General features: G+C 35.6%; 1 protein-coding gene across 1 annotated transcript in view; it reads left to right on the top strand.

Annotated features, from left to right (window-relative positions):
- The window catches only part of LOC118846535 (sulfotransferase 1C1-like), a 315,085-nt gene extending 297,283 nt beyond the window's left edge, over nt 1-17,802 (top strand). The window contains exons 4-7 of the mRNA XM_036755199.1: nt 12,679-12,805; nt 15,011-15,105; nt 17,035-17,215; nt 17,690-17,802. Coding sequence (XP_036611094.1) covers nt 12,679-12,805; nt 15,011-15,105; nt 17,035-17,215; nt 17,690-17,802 — 516 coding nt within the window. The remainder of the gene's footprint in view (nt 1-12,678; nt 12,806-15,010; nt 15,106-17,034; nt 17,216-17,689) is intronic.
- The last annotated feature ends 1,592 nt before the right edge of the window (nt 17,803-19,394 follow it).

Genomic DNA, 19,394 nt, shown 5'->3' with positions numbered 1-19,394 from the left:
GCCGGATTTGAACTCAGGTCCTCCTGACTCCAGGGCCAGTGCTCTACTCACTGTGCCACCTAGCTGCCCCGCAAATATGTATAGTTAAGCAAAACAAATCCACATGTTGGCAGATTGAAAATTATGTCTTGCTTAGCATATTTAATTCATAATATATTTGTCAAGAGTTAGATAGCATTCTTCATTATCAACCCTCTGGAAACATGATTGATTATTTATGCTGATCACTTTTCTTAAGAATTTTCAGTCTATTCAGGTTTATAATGTCCTTATACTATTAGTTGTCCTTCTTACTTCAGATTACTTCATTCTGAATCAGTTCAAAGATTGTCCATTTTATTTGAAAACTCCATTTCATCATTTCATAGGGAACTGTACTAGCCTATTATTTCCCATGCATTGCTTTTTTGAGCCATTCCCTAGTTGATAGAACCCACTAAGTTTCCAATCTAAAGACAGTACAAAAAGGCTGCTTTAAATATCTGTGTAAATATTGGTCATTTTACTCCTTCTTTGAATATTTTAGGTGATAGGCCTTGTAGTAGTATTGCTAGGTCACACTGAACCAAGATGGTGGAATAGCAAGAAGAACTATAGTGAGCTTTTTCACCTATCAAAAATCCACCAAGCAGACCTAGAAAGTGAATAAGACTGAATCCCAAATAGCAAACCCAAGGAAAAAAAATCAAAGTGAGTCATTTTCCCAGCATAGGTCAGTATATAGAGACAAACAGGTCCTTTTAGCACTGGAAAGGCATCTGGTCAGGTCGGGAAGAAGAAGTGCAACCAGTGCAAAAAAATGGTCTCCATTCCAGCACAGAGAGAACTGACTTTGTGCAAGATGAGAAAACAATGCCAACTGGAAGATCTGTTGGTCATGTCCCTGTTGTGGGTCACAGATCCAGGCCTGACAGGGAGGTGACTGCAGGTAACAGTCCAGGCTGAAGAACAATTACAGGACCTGGGATATATAACCAGCAAGAAGATCTGAATAATTAATATCTGTGTGGCTCTGACCCCAGACACAGAGCAGGAGCTCAGTTTCAGTTTCTATCTCAAGTTGAAGCCTGTAAAGGAATAACCAAGGCAAGGATCCCATAGCAAAGGCAATCCTGCAGTACTTTTACTATAAAGCAGCAGAGATTCCCAGCTGACTGATAACGGCTGAGTCAAGCAACAAGTCTCCTAGTTCTCAAACCAAATCTAAGTTAGTAACTTGCAAATCTCAGATCAGAGAACATTAAGCAATAATCAGACCTTGCCAAGTATCAGAGCACATTGGGAGTACTGAAAGCTTGTAGGTCCCCAGTCTGAACTGCCCCTGTGACTCTGGAGTACAACCAAACTAAATCCACTGAGAAAAGAGCAGCAAGATATTCCCTTTGGAAGTGTGCAGAGCCTGGATCTAACATAAATCTGAAGTCAGAATGTAGGTTGGAAAAAAGAGTAAACCAAGAAATAGAATCCCAGCTTAAGAAACAACTATGGTTTCTTAGTATGAGAGAGGAAGGAAAGAAGAAAGAACATGGTAATAATGAGGAATGTTTTTTATGCCAGGGTCATATTAAAGAATAGTGATGAGGGGAACATGTCCCTGTGGATTCAGAAAGAGATGAGCCTACAGTGGAATGGGTGAAGAGGTAGGCATAAGGTTTAAAAAAGGAAGGACAATAGGAAGTCTTGTTTTGATTTTGGGAAGGGGCTCCAATAATAAAAGCTCTTGCGTATGAAGGTAAATGGTTTGTGGAACCAGATGAGGATGTAAGAAGGGATATTATCCTATCTTATCTTGCTCCCACAGAAGTTATCGGGAAAGAGTAAATAGCTGTGGGGAAGCTCACTTAACTTATTTTACTAAGACAATGGCCATCCTGGTACCAGGAGAGGACTAGAAAGTTTGGGATGGGACAACCAGTTCAAACCTAAGAGGTCATGCCCTGGTCACAAATATCCTCACTACCACATCTATGTAATCTGCATAAGGAGGAAATGTAGGGTAATGAAGAATGTAACCCTGAAGAGTTTGAAACAACCCTAACTCTGACCAGAAGGGTAGAACAGTTTAACCTCACTCCTACTTTTGTATCAGTGTGGGTGTTCCCAGTGAGCACCACACCCACTTCCTCAGGAGAAGTATACTAAAGGCCTTCTCTGTTTCTGAGTTCTTTCCATGAGAATGGGCCTATCATATAGATCTTCCTAAGGGCCTACAACCAGGAAAGCAATGAGCTATGGCACCATGCTTGAGCTTACTTCCTGACCCTGCCTGGGGAGTCCTGTGATCTCCACAACTATGTTTCTCACAGGGACCTTGCAGTGGGTATGACCAAGCAGTGGTTAGAAAGTCTAATATAAGATGAGTAAAGTTAGAATTCTTATATGCAACTGGTACTGGGGAGTGGGAGAGCATGGACACAAGGAAGAGATTTAAAGGCAAATGAAGGGGGAAAGGAAACCATGGGATGATACTGCTCAATGATAGTTTATATAACCAAAGACATAGTGGGAAAAGAATTATATAATCAAATAAAAGCAAGGAAAAAAAAGAAACATAAAGAAAATGCCAAAGGCAAACAGGTAAACAAGAAGAGGGGGTCAGGGTTGAGGGGCAGAGAAACAGTTGGAATATGGCCAACTTTTTAAAAAGTTTAAAGTAACCAAAGAAACATAATTGTTTACAAAAAAAGTCATGACTTTAAAAAAATTAGAAAGAGATGGAGGAAAAAATAAACCTAACTCTTATAATCTTAAAAGCAAATGGATTTAACAATCCAATAAAATGCAAAAGAGGGAGATTGGCTAAGCCAACATAACCTTAAAATCTGTTGCTTATAACAAACATTTCAAAAACAAAGACATACAAAAAAGAAAAGTGAGGGGATGGAAATACATTTACAATGAATCAAATGAATCCAAAAAAGCACAGGTTGCTATCATGTTATTTTAAAAAATTACAAAAATATAAAATGATAAAACAAGAAAACTTTATTATGTTGAAAGGAACCATTGACAAAAACAAATCTTAACAATAAACTTATACACCCAAAATATCTTAGCTTCCAAATTCAAAAAAGAAATATTATTTGAACTAAAAGAAGACAATAAAATAAGAGTGACGTGTCAATGGTGAAGCAGATTGCAATATACCTCTGTTAGTTTTAGATGAGTCTAACAGAAAGATGAAGCAAAAGGAAAATATGGAACTGAACAAATTCCTGGAGAAACTAGAGTAAAAAGAATTATGGTGTTTTCTAAATGGGATAGCAAAAGAAGATATATATCTATAAACATATAGTTATATGTGTGTGTGTATCTTGGTACATCTCAGCACCACGTGGAAATTTTACAAAATCTGACAATGTACTTAAGTTCAGAGATATTGCAAAGAAATATAAAATGGCAGAAATAATTAATATATCTTTTCCACAGTACAATATGATAAAAATAGATATCGGTTCAGGGACCAGAAACTAAAGATGCAGACTGTAATGGCAAACAAAGTGGAACTTCTTGATGTTTTTTTCTTTTGGAGTGCTTCTCAGCACTAAGGCAATCAAATGCCTTTGATTGCATCTTGCCTTTGTTTGAATGAAGAGTCACTGATTGAATCAAAAGTCATTGATTGGAAAAGATTATAGTATTAAAAAATTAGAAGTGAAATAGATTGTATACTTCTCACAGCCATGGTTAAGATATAAATTCATAACCAAACAGTAATACAGGCAATTATAAAAGGTAAAATATATACCTTTGATTACTTGAAACTGAAAAGCTTTTGTACAGATAAAATTATTGTACCTATAAATAATAAATTCCCAATAAAAATTATAGTTAATAATGGACCAATGAAACATAGATTAAAAACTAATTGGAGATTAAACAACCTAATCTTAGAGATGAATGGGTTAAGGAACAAATCATAGAAACAATCAATAATTTCATTAAAGAGGATGACAATAATGAGACAACATATCAAAACCCATGGGACATGGCAAAAGCAGTGACTAGAGGAAATTTTATGTCTCTAAATACTTACATCAATAAAATAGAAATAGAGCAGACTTGATGAATTGGGGGTGCAATATTTAAAAACCAGAAAAAGAACAAATTAAAATTTTCAATTAACATTAAATTGGAAATCTTAAAGATTAAAGGTGAGATTAATAAAGTTGAGAGTAAAAGAACCATTAAATTACTAAATAAAACTAGGAGTTGGTATTATGGAGAAAAAAACTAATAAAATAGATAACCAATAGGTTACTTTGATTTAAAAAAGAAAACCAAATCACTAGTATCAAAAATGAAAAGGGTGAATATAGAAATAATGAAGATGAAATTAATGCAATTATAAGGAGTTATTTTGCCCAATTATATGCCAATAAATTTAACAATTTAAGTGAAATGGAAGAATATATGCAAAAATATTAATTGCCTATAATAGCAAAAAGAGGAAATAGAATATCTAAATATCCCTATTTTAGAAAAAGAAATTGAACAGGCAATAAATTAGCTTCCTAAGAGAAAAGCAACAATACCAGATAGATTTACAAATGAATTCTATCAAACATTTAAAGATCAATTAATTCCAATATTAAATAAATTACTTGGAATAATAGGTAAAGAAGGGATGCTACCAACTTCCTTTAATGAACCAAATATGATCCTGATACCTAAACTAAAAAGAGTAAAAACAGAAAAGAAAATTAAAGACCAGTTTCATTAATGAACATGAATGAAAAATGCTAAATTAAATATTAACTAAAGGATTACAACAATATATTATCAAGATTTTACATTATGATCAAGTGAGACTGTAACAGTAAGGCAATAATAAAAACATAGATGATAATTGTCAAAATGCCTATATAGTTCTGTATCACAAAGTATGAGAGACTCTCCATAAAGAAAGTAAAAGAAGTATTCAGACACCAAAAAATCATATCCCACAACGAAATGTTCAGCTCCCACAGCCAGTCAGCCCACCTTATCATAACAGCAAGGAGCTTAAAACACCATATCACAGCCTGGAAATTCACCATCCCAAAACCTCTCTGACCCCACTGCCGGGGTCTTCCCAAAACAACTCACAGTACAGCTAAGTCAGCCTGTTCAGTTCTAACAGTCACAAGGGCAGCCACTAGCAGCCACCAGCAGCCATAACATCTCTCTCTCTCTCTCTCTCTCTCTCTCTCTCAGCATTTTCTGTGGCATAACTTCCCTTTCCTGTCAGGAAGCTCCTCCCCCCATGTAACTTAGGCTTCCTGTGATGTAAGTAGGTCACATGGTCTATTAATGGATGGGAAAGTTCTTCAAATCAAAATTGCTAATACAGAGGCCTATATCAGGAAAGCAGGGATGGTTCAATTTAACATAAGGAAAACTATTAACATAATTGATTGCATCAATAATGAAAGTTTTAAAAAATCATGTGATTATATCAACAGATGCAGAAAAAGCTTTTGATAAGTTTTAACACTTATTTTTATGAAAAAATACTTGAAAGTATTAGTATAAATTGATTTCAAAAAGCATTTATATAAAACCATCAGCAAGTATTATTTACAATGGGGATAAACTAGAAACCTTCCCAGGAAGATAAAGTATGAAAAAAGAATGCCCATGATCACCAATATTATTCAATATTGTATTAGAAATACTAGCTATAGCAATAAGAACAAGAAATGATGTAATAAAACTATCCCTTTTTACAGACAATATAATGATATACTTGGAAAAATCCCAAAGACTCAAGTAAAAGGTTAGTTGAAACAATAAATAATTTATCAAAGTAGCAGGATATTTAAAGTAAATCCACATAAATCATCAGCATTCTATATATCTGTAGTAGCCATTAGATTTGAATATCTTTCTGACCCATTAATAGGCCATGTGACCTGCTTACATCACAGGAAGCCTAAGACATATGTGGTGGGAGGAGCTTCCAGAAAGGAAAAGGAATTATGTCACAGGAAATGCAGAGAAAGAGAGAGAGAGAGAGAGAGAAAGAGAGAGAGAGAGAGAGAGAGAGAGAGAGAGAGAGAGAGAGGGAGGGAGGTTATGGCTACTAATGGCTGCTAGTGGCTGCCCTTGTGATTGTTAGAACTGAACAGGCTGACTTAGCTGTACCGTGAGTTTGTTTTGGAGAAGACCCTAGCAGGGGGTCAGAGAGGTTTTGGGATGGCAAGTCTCCAGGTTGTTATATTGTGTGTGGAATGTTTTACTGCTGTGATAGACTGGATAAATGGCTTGTGGGTTATGGTATCCAAATAAATGGTTTACTTCTTCTACCTTCTGTGTGGAGAGTCTTGTATACTTTGCAATACAGAACTATGTAGGCATTTTGACAGTTATCATCTACATTGGTATTATTGCCTTATTGTTTCAACATCATGAACAAAACCCTGCCGCAAGAGATAATAAAAGGTACCCCCATTTAAAATACCTCTAGGCAATATAAAATGCCCGGTAGTATACCTGGCAAAAAAACAAACACAGAAACTATATAAACAAAACTATAAAGAACTATATAAACAAAACTATAAAGAACTTTTTACACAAATAAAATCAGATTTAAATAATTGGAGAAATATTCATTGTCCATGGGCAGGCAGAGTCAATACAATAAAAATGACAATTTTATACAAACTAATTTATAAACTCAATGCCATCCCAATTAAATTACAAAAAAAAATACTTAATGAACTAAAAAAAATTAACTAAACTAATTTGGAAAAACTGAATTTAAAGAATAACCAAATTAATTTGGAAAAACAAAAAGTCAAAAATATCAAAGGAAATAATGAAAAAAATGTAAAGTAAGGAGATTTAGCAGTACCAAATCTTAAACTATATTGTAATGGGGAAATTATCAAAACTCTCTGGTACTGGCTAAGAAATAGAAAAGAAGATCAATAGAATAGAGTAGATATAAAATTTAAAGCAACAAATAAATATAATAACCTTGTAAGTTTGACAAATGTAAAAACTTAATATTCTGGAACTAGAATTCATTATTTGTTAAAAAAAAAAAAGTTGGAAAAACTGGAAAGCAAGATGGCAGAAACTAGGCAAAGATCAATATCTTACACCATTTACCAAGATACATGACCTAGATATACAGAGACATTCTACAAGAAAATTAGAACTTGGAACATATTACTTGTCAGACATATGGATAGGAGAACAAATTGTGAATAAACAAGAGATAGAAAGCAAAGGTAGATGTAAAATGGATAATTTTGGTTACATTGAATTAAAAAGATTTTGTACAAGTAAAACAAATGTAGCTAAGATCAGAAGGAAAGAAGAAAATTGGGGAGGAGCAAGGGTCTGCTATCTAAAATATATAAAGAAATTCATCAAATCTATAAGAACACAAGTGATTTCTCAATTGATGTTCAAAGGAAATGAATAGGCAGTTTTCCAATGAAGAAATCAAACAATTACAATGATGTGAAAAATTCTCTAAATCATTATTGATTAGAGAAATGCAAATTACAACAACCTTGAGATATCATTTTACATTAACCAGATTGACTAAAAAGATAGAAGAGGAAACTGACAGATGCTGGAGAGGATCAGGAAAAATTGAGACACTAATTCACTACTGGTAGAATTTTGAACTGATGCAAACATTTTACAGAGCAATCTTGAATTACGCCCAAAGAGCTATTAAATTACCTATACCCTTTGACCCAGCAATACAACTACTTGGTCTATTTCCAAAGATGATTAGGGAAAAAGGAAAAGAACTTATATGTTGTAAAATACTTATAGCAGCTCTCTTTGTGGCAGAAAAGAACTAGAAATTGCAGGGAAGCCCATCAGTTGAGGAATGGCTCAACAAGGTGTGATACATGATTGTGGTGAAATACTACTGTCCTACAGGAAATGATGAGCTCAATGATTCCTTTTTAAAAATGAAAATATTTGCATGAAATAATGGAGAGTAAAATGAATAGAACCAAAAGAACATTGCATACAGTAACAGCAATGACGTTTTAACAACAACTTTGAGCAAATATTTTGACTATTATAATTACCCAAATTAACTGTCAAGAACATATAAAGATGGTATCTGCATCCAGAGAAAAAACTAATAAATAGAAGTATGTGCAGAACAATTTTACATATATATGCCCATTTGTGTCTAATGGTAGCCATCTCTGTGGTGGAGAGGGGGAAAAGGGAAGGAAGAAAAAAAGGAAAAAAAGAAATTTACATGATAATTTTTGTATATTTGAAAAGAATAGCAAGTTGTGCATAGTGGATATCCATTTTCACATGCAATCATCACTTTTATTCTACTATGTTATGGAAATACTTGTTTTATTCCATAAATTAAAGAGAAAAAGAATAAAGAAAAATTATGAATGGAACGAATACTGAGAGGGATCTATATGAACTGATGCAAAGTGAAGTAAACAAAAACAAGAAAACAATATATAGAATAACTCAATTGATATAAATGGAAAGAATAACTACACAGCAAAAAAAATCTTAAGTAAACTAAACAAATATATAAAGATCTAGCCGGACTTAAAAGAAAAATAAAGGAAAGCACACTTCCTCCCAACACAATCCTTTGTTTACATAGATGGTATCTGGATGACACACAGTGCATGTGGTTTTGGACTTATTCAATGTATTGATCAGTTATGTTGATTTTTTTTTCCTCTCAAAAAATGCCTTTTATATGAGGTGGCTCTCTGAAAGGAGAGGAAGGGATACTTGAGATAATTGTGATGATATAAGAAACATTAATTTTTTAGAAGTTTTTTTAAAAAAAAGAATTAGAACATAAAATGGGAATAGAAAGAATCCTCTGGTTATCTCATGAATGAAACCTGTAGGAGCAAAAATTCAGAGCATCCAGGTCAAAGAAAAAAGTATTGTAAGCATCCAGAAAGAACTCAAATACTGAAGAGCCACAGTCAGGATCATACACAATTTAGCAAGCAATTCTGTAAAGAAATGGAGAGCCTTGAACATGATGTTATAGAAAGCAAAGGATTAACTTACCAACTTACCAACTTACCAACAACAATAACAACAACTGAGTATAATCATAGTAGAGGAAAATAGATCTTTAGTGCAATACAGGAATTCTGAGCATTCTTGATGAAAAAACCAGAACTGAATAAAAACAGAGGGGTTAAGAAAAACATAAAAAGGTAAACATGAACTAGGTGTTGCACTGAATAGAGTGCCAGGATCTGAGGGGGGCAGAGCCAATATGGTGGCTGGAAAGCAGGGACATGCTTAAGCTATCCCCCAAATCCCTCCAAACACCTGTAAAAAATGGCTCTGAACAAATTCTAGAGCTGCAGAACCCACGAAGTAGCAGAGGGAAGCAGGTCTCCAACCCGGGACAGCCTGGATGGTCACTGGGAAGGGTTTATCACACTGCACGGTGCTGGGAGCAAAGCGAAGCCCAGAGTGGGCTGCACCAGGACAGACCAGAATGGGAGTCGCCCAGGAGCAGGACTTAGGGCCATGAATCATTGAGCTGTGGCAGTTACCAGACTTCTCAATCCACAAACGCCAAAGACCACGGAGCAGTCTAGTGGGAAAACTGCTAGATCAGGTTAGAAAGCGGTCCGGCACCTACCCTGGGGGAGGCAGAGGTGGTGCAATGGTGGTGACAGCAGCAGCACGAAGCTCCTGCAGCTGCTTCCAGAGCTCCAGTGTCAGCTGCTTCTGGAGTCCCTGGCTCACACAGTGGGAGGAATCAAGTGGCAGACTAGAGAGGGAGTGCAGGGAGCACTTTGCCCTGCTTGGATCTGGGTCACAATCCTGGTTGGTGGTTCTTGGGGGAGGAAGATTACTGCTGTGGCAGAACTTGCGGTGACAGTGGAGTAGAAGTAGCTCTGAAAATAGCAGCACAGCCCCTAAAGCTTGGGTCAAAGCACTCTCTACTCTGCATACAGTCAAGAAACAAAAAGCTCGAAATTCAAGTAGTTGGCTGGGAACATGGCCAGGCAGCGAAAAAGGATGCAGACTCAGATTGAGACTCAGACTTTAGAATCCTTTTTGGTGACAAAGAAGATCAAAACATAAAGCCAGAAGAAGTCAACAAAGTCAAAGAGCCTACATCAAAAGCCTCCAAGAAAAATATGAATTGATCTCAGGCCATTGAAGAGCTCAAAAAGGATTTGGAAAAGTAAGTAAGAGAAGTAGAGGAAAAATTGGGAAGAGAAATGAGAGAGATGCAAGAAAACCATGAAAAACAAGTCAATGACTTGCTAAAGGAGAACCAAAAAAAAAATACTAAAGAAAACAAAACCTTAAAAAAATAGACTAACTCAAATGGCAAAAGAGCTCCAAAAAGCCAGTGAAGAGAAGAATGCCTTGAAAGGCAGAATTAGCCAAATGGAAAAGGAGGTCCAAAAGACCACTGAAGAAAACACTACCTTAAAAATTATATTGGAGCAAGTGGAAGCTAGTGACTTTAGAAGAAATCAAGACATTACAAAACAGAACCAAAGGAGTGAAAAAGTGGAAGACAATGTGAAATATCTCATTGGAAAAACCACTGACCTAGAAAAGATCTGGGAGAGATAATTTTAAAATTATTGGAATACCTGAAAGCCATGATGAAAAAAAACAGGCTAGATATCATCTTTCAAGAAATTATCAAGGAAAACTGCTCTGATATTCTACAGCCAGAGGGTAACATAGAAATTGAAAGAATCCACCAATCACCTCCTGAAAAAGATCCCAAAAAGAAAACTCCTAGAAATATTGTGGCCAAATTCCAGAATTCCCAGGACAAGGAGAAAATACTGCAAGCAGCCAGAAAGAAACAATTTGAGTATTGTGGAAACACAATCAGGATAACACAAGATCTAGCAGCTTCTATATTAAGGGATCAAAGGGCTTGTAATATGATATTCCAGAGGTCAATGGAACTAGGATTAAAACCAAGAATCACCTACCCAGCAAAACTAAGTATCATGCTTCAAGGCAAAATGTGGATTTTCAATAAAATAGAGGACTTTCAAGCTTTCTCTGTAAAAAGACCAGAGCTGAATAGGAAATTTGACTTTCAAACACAAGAATCAAGAGAAGCATGAAAAGGTAAACAAGAAAGAGAAATCATTATTATTATTATTATTATTATTAAAGTTGAACTGTTTTGTTTACATTTTTACATGGAAGGATGATGTGTGTAATTCATGAGACCTTTCTCAGTATTAGGGTACGTGAAGGGAATATACATATTTATAGACAGAGGGCACAGAGTGAGTTGAATATGAAGGGATGATATAAAAAATAAAATAAAATAAAGGGATGAGAGAGAAATATATTGAGAGAGGAAGAAAGGGAGAGATAGAATGGGGTAAATTATCTCACATAGAAGTGGCAAGAAAAAGCAGTTTGTTGGAAAGGAAGAGAGGGCAGGTGAGGGGGAATGAGTGAATCTTGCTCCCATCAGATTTGACCTGAGGAGGGAATAACATACACACTCAATTGGGTATCTTACCCCACAGGAAAGTGGGAGGAAGGGGATGAAAAGGGGGGATGATAGAAGGGAGGGCAGATAGGAGGAGGAGGTAATCAAAAGCAAACACTTTTGAAAAGGGACAGAGTCAAGGGAGAAAATTGAATAAAGGGGGACAGGATAGGATCGATGGAAATATAGTTAGATTTTAACAACATGAGTATTGTGGAAGTGTTTTGCATAATGATACATGTGTGGCCTATGTTGAATTACTTGCCTTCTTAGGCAGGGTGGGTAGGAAGGGAAGAGGGGAGAAAATTTGTAACTCAAAGTTTTACAATCAGATGCTCAAAAGAAAAAGTTGTTTTGCATGCAACTGAGAATTAAGATATATAAGGTATGGGGCATAGAAATCTATCCCACCCTACAAGAAAGTAAGGGGAAAGGGGATGGGTGGGTGATCGAAGGTAGGGATGACTGGGGAACAGGGCAATCAGAATACATGCCATCTTGGAGTGGGGGGAGGGTAGAAATGGGGAGAAAATTTGTAACTCAAAATCTTGTGGAAATCAATGTTGAAAACTAAAATATTAAATAAATAATAAAATAATTTAAGGTGGCAAAAAAAAAACAGCAGACATCTGAGTTCAAATCTGGCCTCAGACACTAACTAGCTGTGTGTCCCTGAGCATGTCACTTAATCCTGTTTACTTCAGTTTCCCCATTTGTAAGATGAGCTAGAGAAGGAAATGACAAATCATTCTAGGATTTTTGTCAAGATTACCCCAAACAGGATCACAAAAAGTAAGACATGACTGAAAACGGCTAAAAAAATGACAAAAAGTCAAAGCAGGTAAACAAACTAGACTTTGACATATATATATGAGTATGAACATTGAAGAGAGGAAGCACTACTCCCACCTTCAGTTCCAGATTAATTCCTGATGGAGAAATGAAGCTGGATTTCTAAGTTCTAATTGCCTTATCCCTCCTTTGCTTCATGTTATGTAAAGATTTCTACATGGATGAAAAGAAAAGGTTTCCCTCAAATCACAGACCTTATCTGCCCCTGACAGGCTCTCCACTCCTAGTGCCCCCAATATCAGTGGATGAAACAGAGTAGTCAAAGCAGCTTTTTGAATATTATAACTCTTAATAATAAATGTGAACATTCCTCTTAACTATTTTTTCTCACTGACATTCGTCATCTTCTCTTATATCTACATCCTTTGCAGATCATTTATGTGGCAAGAAATGCCAAAGATAGTGTCGTGTCTTACTACCACTTCTCAAGAATGCTTAGAATCTATCCTAGGCCAGGCACCTTAGAGGATTTCATTAAGAAATTTATGAATGGAAGAGGTAAGTAGACATAGATCAGTCGTCACCTGATTTCCTCCTCACCTGATGTCAGCCCTAAACAAGAGAGGAGGTTTTCTATTTTCAACTGTCTATTTTTTTCAGTATTAAAATCAGAATTCATTAGAAATATGATTCAAAATTGTAAAAAATATGTTTATGCCATCTTTTCCAAAACAAACTGCTAGTCAAGAGCAACGATTAAGCACCTAGTCAAGAACAATGATTGAGCACCTCAGGTGAGCAGAACACTGAAGCATGACACTGTGTAGTGAAGTTGGGAGGGAAGAATTTACCTCTTCTAGAATTACTCAATCTATCCCAAACTATTCATGTCCATATTGTTAGAGAAACTACTCTATTTCTTTTATGTTTTCAGGTTTGTTAGCATATAATTGTATATAATAGGTTCTGATTATTCTTTTTCATTTCTTCTAGGTTTTTTTGTTTTCTTTTCAAACAAAATTAGTGCGGGAGTCTTGTTTGTTTCTGGGTTTGTTTGTTTTTATTTCACCTGGCCCATTTTTCTATTTTGTTGATTGATTTTCTACTCTCTTCCACTTTAATTAACTCAGCTAAAGGTTTGTCAATTTTGATAGTTGTTTTCAAAGAAGTACCTTTCAGATTTATAATTTCTATGAAGTTTTTTTTTGTTTTGAGTTTGCCTCTTTCCCCTCTAGTTTTTAATATATCCTCCTTAATGCTACTTTTAGTGGGGGTGCTGGTTTTCTAACTTTTAAATGCATATTTAGTTCAGTAATGTTTCTGTTTTTATTTTCTTATTGAATTTTTTGTAGAAATATTATTTTCACCCTGGGAACTGCTTTAGCTCCATAACAGATAATTGTATATGTTCTTTCATCCTTACCATTCTCTTTCATATAATTATTCTTTTTATTATTTGTTCTTTTATGCACTAATTACGTAACATTCCATTGGTAAGTCCCAAATCAGACTGTCTATTTTTTGTGGTCCCTAAACTAATTACTGTTTTTATTGTGGTATGATCTGTAAAGGATATAGTTACAATCTTTGCTTTTTTCTGTTTATTTGCAATATCTTGGTGACATAATACATGGTTAATTTTATATGGAGATATATATGTACATATAAGTGCTTTTATATGTGTGTGTATTTGCACATACATAGATAGATAGGTAGATAGATAATTCATCAATGCCATTTAGAAGATGCCATAAGGTGGGGTTTTTTTGCTCTAGTTTCTCCATCAATTTGTTCAGTTCTATATTTTCCTTTTTTTAAATCTTCTTGTTAGATTTATTGAAAAGAGAGAATTGTGAAATCTCCTGCAATTTGTATGTTACTGTCTAAGTTTTCTTATAGTTTAGTTAATATTTACCCTATGAATTTAGATGCTTAAGCATTTAAAGAACATGTGATATGGATTTTAGTTTGTTGTCTGTGGCTCTTTCCAACATAATTTAGTGTGCTTATTTACCCCTTTTCATGTTCTCAATGATTTTTTTCTTTTGTATGATAAATATGATTGGAACTCCTGCTTTTCTGGATTCACCAGATGTATAAGAAATTTTTCCTAGTACCTCACTTTTTCTGGATGGATGAAGTGTGAATGTATTGGTACACAGCAGTACTGGATGGAACTAATGAAGAGTCACTATAGAATAGATTGCTTTTATATACATAGGGCCTTAAAGAACAGCTTTTCTCTACCCCTTTAAAAAAAAGTAATATCGTGTGTGTGTGTGTGTGTGTGTGTGTGTGTGTGTGTGTGTGTGTTCAGACTAGACCAATGATTTCACTGACATTGGGAATTTTTAGTGAGGAAATTCCCTCTACCTATTTAGACCAGCAACTCTATGGCAACAATTGGTCTTAGAGAGTTGCCTAAGGCACCTGTGCCCAGGCACACAGTAGGATTCAGCCAGATTTTTCAGATTCTAAGGCACAATCTCTATACAATGCGATATTACTTCCCTAAGAATAAATGAACATATACATGAACATACAAATATATCCACACAGTTATGTGTGGATCATTTTTTCTGCTACAAAAATGATCTCTACTGTGATCCTTTGTCTACTTGAACTTGAAAATCCAGCCTCCCTCCTTATCTTTTCCTTTTACAAACAGATAGGAGGTAAACAGCAGACCCTGAGCACCCACTCTGTCAGATGGAATTTGCATCATGGATGTTAACTGTTCTCTCTCCTTCCATTCACCTCCAGTGCTCTGGGGTTCCTGGTATGACCATGTGAAGGGATGGTGGGATAAAAAGGACAAACACCCTATTCTTTACCTGTTCTATGAAGACATGAAAGAGGTGGGTAACAGAGTGAATGTCCATGCACCCAACAATCCTTGCTGCAGAATCTCAGAGTCAAAGTGTAAAAAGGGAACTCAGAGAGTCCAAGGATCCCATTACAATGGCCATGACAGGTGCTCATCCAACCTTTTCATGAAAACTTCTAGTGAGGGAGAACAGAGGAATCCCTAACATGGCTCATGTCACCTTTAAAAAGGCCCAATTATTAGGAAAGTTTTGTTTACATCAAGCTTGTATCAGTCTGTCCATAATTTCTATCTGTTCATCTCTGTTGTGCCCTCTGGGGTCATGTACAATAAATTTAATCCATCTTCCAAGTGATACTCATTCATCGCTTAATCTCAAGTATAATTTCCTTTCCTAAATGAAAGTTAAATGTCTTCACCTGATTCTTATAGAATATTGTCTTCCAGTAAATGGAAGCTTCCTCCATCAAGACCCTGTTAGGACTCTGCAAGATGTTATTGAGATTTCTCAATACATGCCTCTGGGTTGAATATTTTCTTTACATAATTTTTGTCTCATTCTCTTCTCAATTTCTTTTTCTCGTGGCAACTTTAACAGTGTATTGACCAAGTTTTTCAACACTGAATCTTTAATTGCATGGTAAAATTTGCCTTGCTCCAGTACTCAGGTATCAAATCACCCTTAATGACTTCTGAATATTCCTTGTTCTACTCTTTATTTCACTTATCCTTACACTCCTTGGCTTCCTTAATGGCTCAGGTAAATATACGATCTCTTCCAGGAAGTCCTTCCTGAACAATTGTTTCTATGCTCTCATCTTTCTCCAAATTATAAGTGAATGAATAAATGAAAAAGTATTTACCAAGTATTTACTACAAAATAGGCACTGTGCTAAGTACTGGGGTTACAAAGAGAAAAATCAAAACTGCCTTACTCTCAAGAAGCTCACATGCTAATTGGGGTGAAGGGTTTGAGGGTTGGGGGAAACAATACATAAAAAAACCATTACATATAATACCTAAAAAACAGCTGCAGGGCAGCTGGAAAGAGCCAGAAATACTAAGTGTGCAGTGGAAAGGAAGATATTTTGCCCATGAAGCTACTAATGCCTTCCCTCTCAGATTAGCTTCCATTTATACATATATACATATATATATATATACACATATGCACATATATACATATATATTTATGTGTATGTATATTTGAATGTGTGTGGGGGGTATACATATACAAAAGGTACCACATATATACACATCATGTTTTTACCTTTCCTTATATCTTTAGCAAGGCAATAAACATTTATTTTGTGTGCTTACTAATTGCCAGGCACTGTGCTTAGCACTAATAATGCAAATAGAAACAGGAACAAAAGTGTCCCTTCACTCAAGGAACTTACATTCTAGTAGGAGAAAACAAAACATCAAAGGAAATTAAAAAGGAAGGGAACATGGTAAAAAATTCTGAGTCAGAAGTAGAACCAAGAAAGGAAGGAAAATGTGGCTGCCTCAGCAATTCCTTAAAATTCAGGTTCTGGGAGGAATGAGTCAGTCAAAAGAAAGGGTGTCAGGGATACAGTATACTTTCAGTGTGAAAAATTCAGGGTTGAAGGTGAACTGCCAGGGTATGAAGGCTTCTGTGTCCTCCAAGAGAAACACAACAGAGACAGGAGTGGAGCCTAAAGAAGATTGCCAGGCCCATCATAAGCACATGATAATTGCTTACTGTTTGGTCCACTTCACATTTGCTACCTGTATCACCTTGTGAGTATCATTGAGCCTCACTTTGCTTCAATTTCCTTATTGAATAAATAAAACAGTTGGATTAGATAGTCCCGAGGTCTCTTCTGGCCCTTGGTCTATGATCCTATGATCTTATTTACAGATATGGTGGGGTACTGTGTCTATAAAAGATTCTATCTGGGTTTTTTTTTATTTTTACTGATTTCTCCTCACCTAGAACCCAAAGCGGGAAATCCAGAAGATTTTAAAGTTCCTGGAGAAAGACTTATCAGAGGAAATTCTCAATAAGATCATCTATCACACCTCTTTTGATATCATGAAAGAAAATCCCAAGGTAAACTATACCACCATTCCTAGAGCTGTGATGGACCACTCCATTTCCCCATTCATGAGAAAAGGTGAGTGAGGTACATGTTCTAAGTTTTATGTTCTATGAGAAGGCAAACCTCAGTACATATTAGTTGTGACTTATTTAAGAGTTTTTTCCTACATATTGTGGAGAGACATCATAACATTGCAGAAGGAGCAGTAGAATTAGTTCAGAAGATCAGCTAAATCCCTAATGAATATGTGACCATAAGCTGAGTCTCAGTTTACTAATTTCTTAAATGGGAACAATTTTACCTAACCTGCCTAAATCACAGGGTCATAAAATGTGATGAGATAAATGAAAAGCTTTTTGCGAACTGAAAAATGCTATAAAAACTTATGCTGTTATTTGAACTTATATATTCAGGTCAGAGGTATTCCTCTATAATTCTAGAAAAGTAAACTTTATGCTCTCACCCATTCATTCAGAGGCTATAGGAATATATGATAATTTTGAAAATTCTACATCATTAGATCAACACTGGGACTTGGCTTTGTTTCAGGAATGACAGGGGACTGGAAGAACCATTTTACTGTTGCCCAGAACGAGAAATTTGATGAGGATTACAAAAAGAAGATGATAGGAACCTCTTTGATCTTTCGCACTGAGATCTGACGTCCAAAAGGATACAAACTCACCTAAAATATTCCCTGGACTTTTTTCCGTTAAACCTCGTGATCATATGTACATCAAAACATGAAAGTCTTTTACTGTTCTTCTCTTTCTACCTACATTGTAATCCCCCCAGCAATCAATCACTTAAAAGCATTTATTAAGTACCTACTATGTGCCAGGTAACTATCTGAGGCAATGAGAATAAAAGACAAAAATGAAATAATTCCTGACTCAAAGAGTTTCAATCCAATTGGGGAGATAACTATGTATGTTTGTGTTTATACACTTAAATATGTATATACAAATATGTGTTGTATGTATACATTTATATATAAAAACACAATTAAATCATCAGTCAGTCAATTGGCAGTGGGAATAAAAGACAAAAATGGATCAATTTGTGACTCCTGGAGTTCACAATCAAGTAAATTTAGAGGAGATAACTACATGTGTGTATACATACAAACACATATACATGTTTATACATGTCTATGTGTATTTTTACACATATATTAAGAGAGTCAACAGGCAATATTTAGTTTTTACTGATTTCTCCTCCCCTAGAACCCAAAGCTGAAAATTTAAGCATCTACTATGTTCTAAGCGCTTTGTTAAGTGCTAGGAATAAAGAAAAGGTGTGGAAAAGCAAGCCCTGCTCCCAACAACTGTACAAACTACAAATCAGGAAAAATTGGAGATGATCAGCAGTATGATGAGGCTAAGCTTGAGGAGGCTTGGGAAAAAATTCTAACAGAAAGTAGGACTTTAGCTGAGACTTTAAGGAAAACAGGAAAACCAGCAATCAGAGGTGAAGAGAGAAGCTCCAGACATGATCCAGCATGAGAATGCATACAGTAAAAAAATGGAGTTTTGTGTTTAATTCAGTGTGATGGTATCTCAGAATATGCAGATGGATTTAAAGTATTAGAAGACTATGAAGGTAGAAAAGGGCCACTTTGTGAAGGGAGGATTTCTATTTGAGCCTGGAGATAATAGGGAGCAATAGCATATCCAATCAATCCTCAGAATTTGCCATTTAACTTTGCAACTTTAAGCATTCACTTGATTTTGTTAGTAACATCATTTTCACTTTCATGTTGGTAACTATACACATTCCCAGCTATGCATAGTAAAGAAGAAAAGAGAGGCACAATGCTTGCAAGTTTGTGAGTGGCTAATATCCTACAGTCAATCATAACCTCAAGGTTAAATATCAACTCGCCTCTGCTATGCTCTCATACTCCAAGACCCTTAAGACTCTCAAATAACACTTGAAGCAGACATTGATGGTAGATTATTTCAAGCTGGTATGTCTCTCATGATCGCCAACACCATCCACCAGCTCTGAAGGAAAGAGCGCCAGAGGTGATGTTGAGACCTCACTAGTCTTAGCATCTTCTGACTGCAATGACTAAAGTCCCAGCAACCTCTCCCATGGTCTTCAGAGGGTGACTAAAGTAGGGAGGTTTACAACAGTATAGTATACAAAATAATGCCCCCATACCACCATCTGACACGGTGGAAAGTATGTTCTAGGTTTTGAAAAATGCTTTAGCTCTAAGAATTTTATTTGCTATACATAGTATTTACGA

Source organism: Trichosurus vulpecula, chromosome 4 (assembly GCF_011100635.1).
Source record: "Trichosurus vulpecula isolate mTriVul1 chromosome 4, mTriVul1.pri, whole genome shotgun sequence".
Classification (NCBI taxonomy): domain Eukaryota; kingdom Metazoa; phylum Chordata; class Mammalia; order Diprotodontia; family Phalangeridae; genus Trichosurus; species Trichosurus vulpecula.
This window is presented reverse-complemented; position numbering and strand designations above follow the sequence as displayed.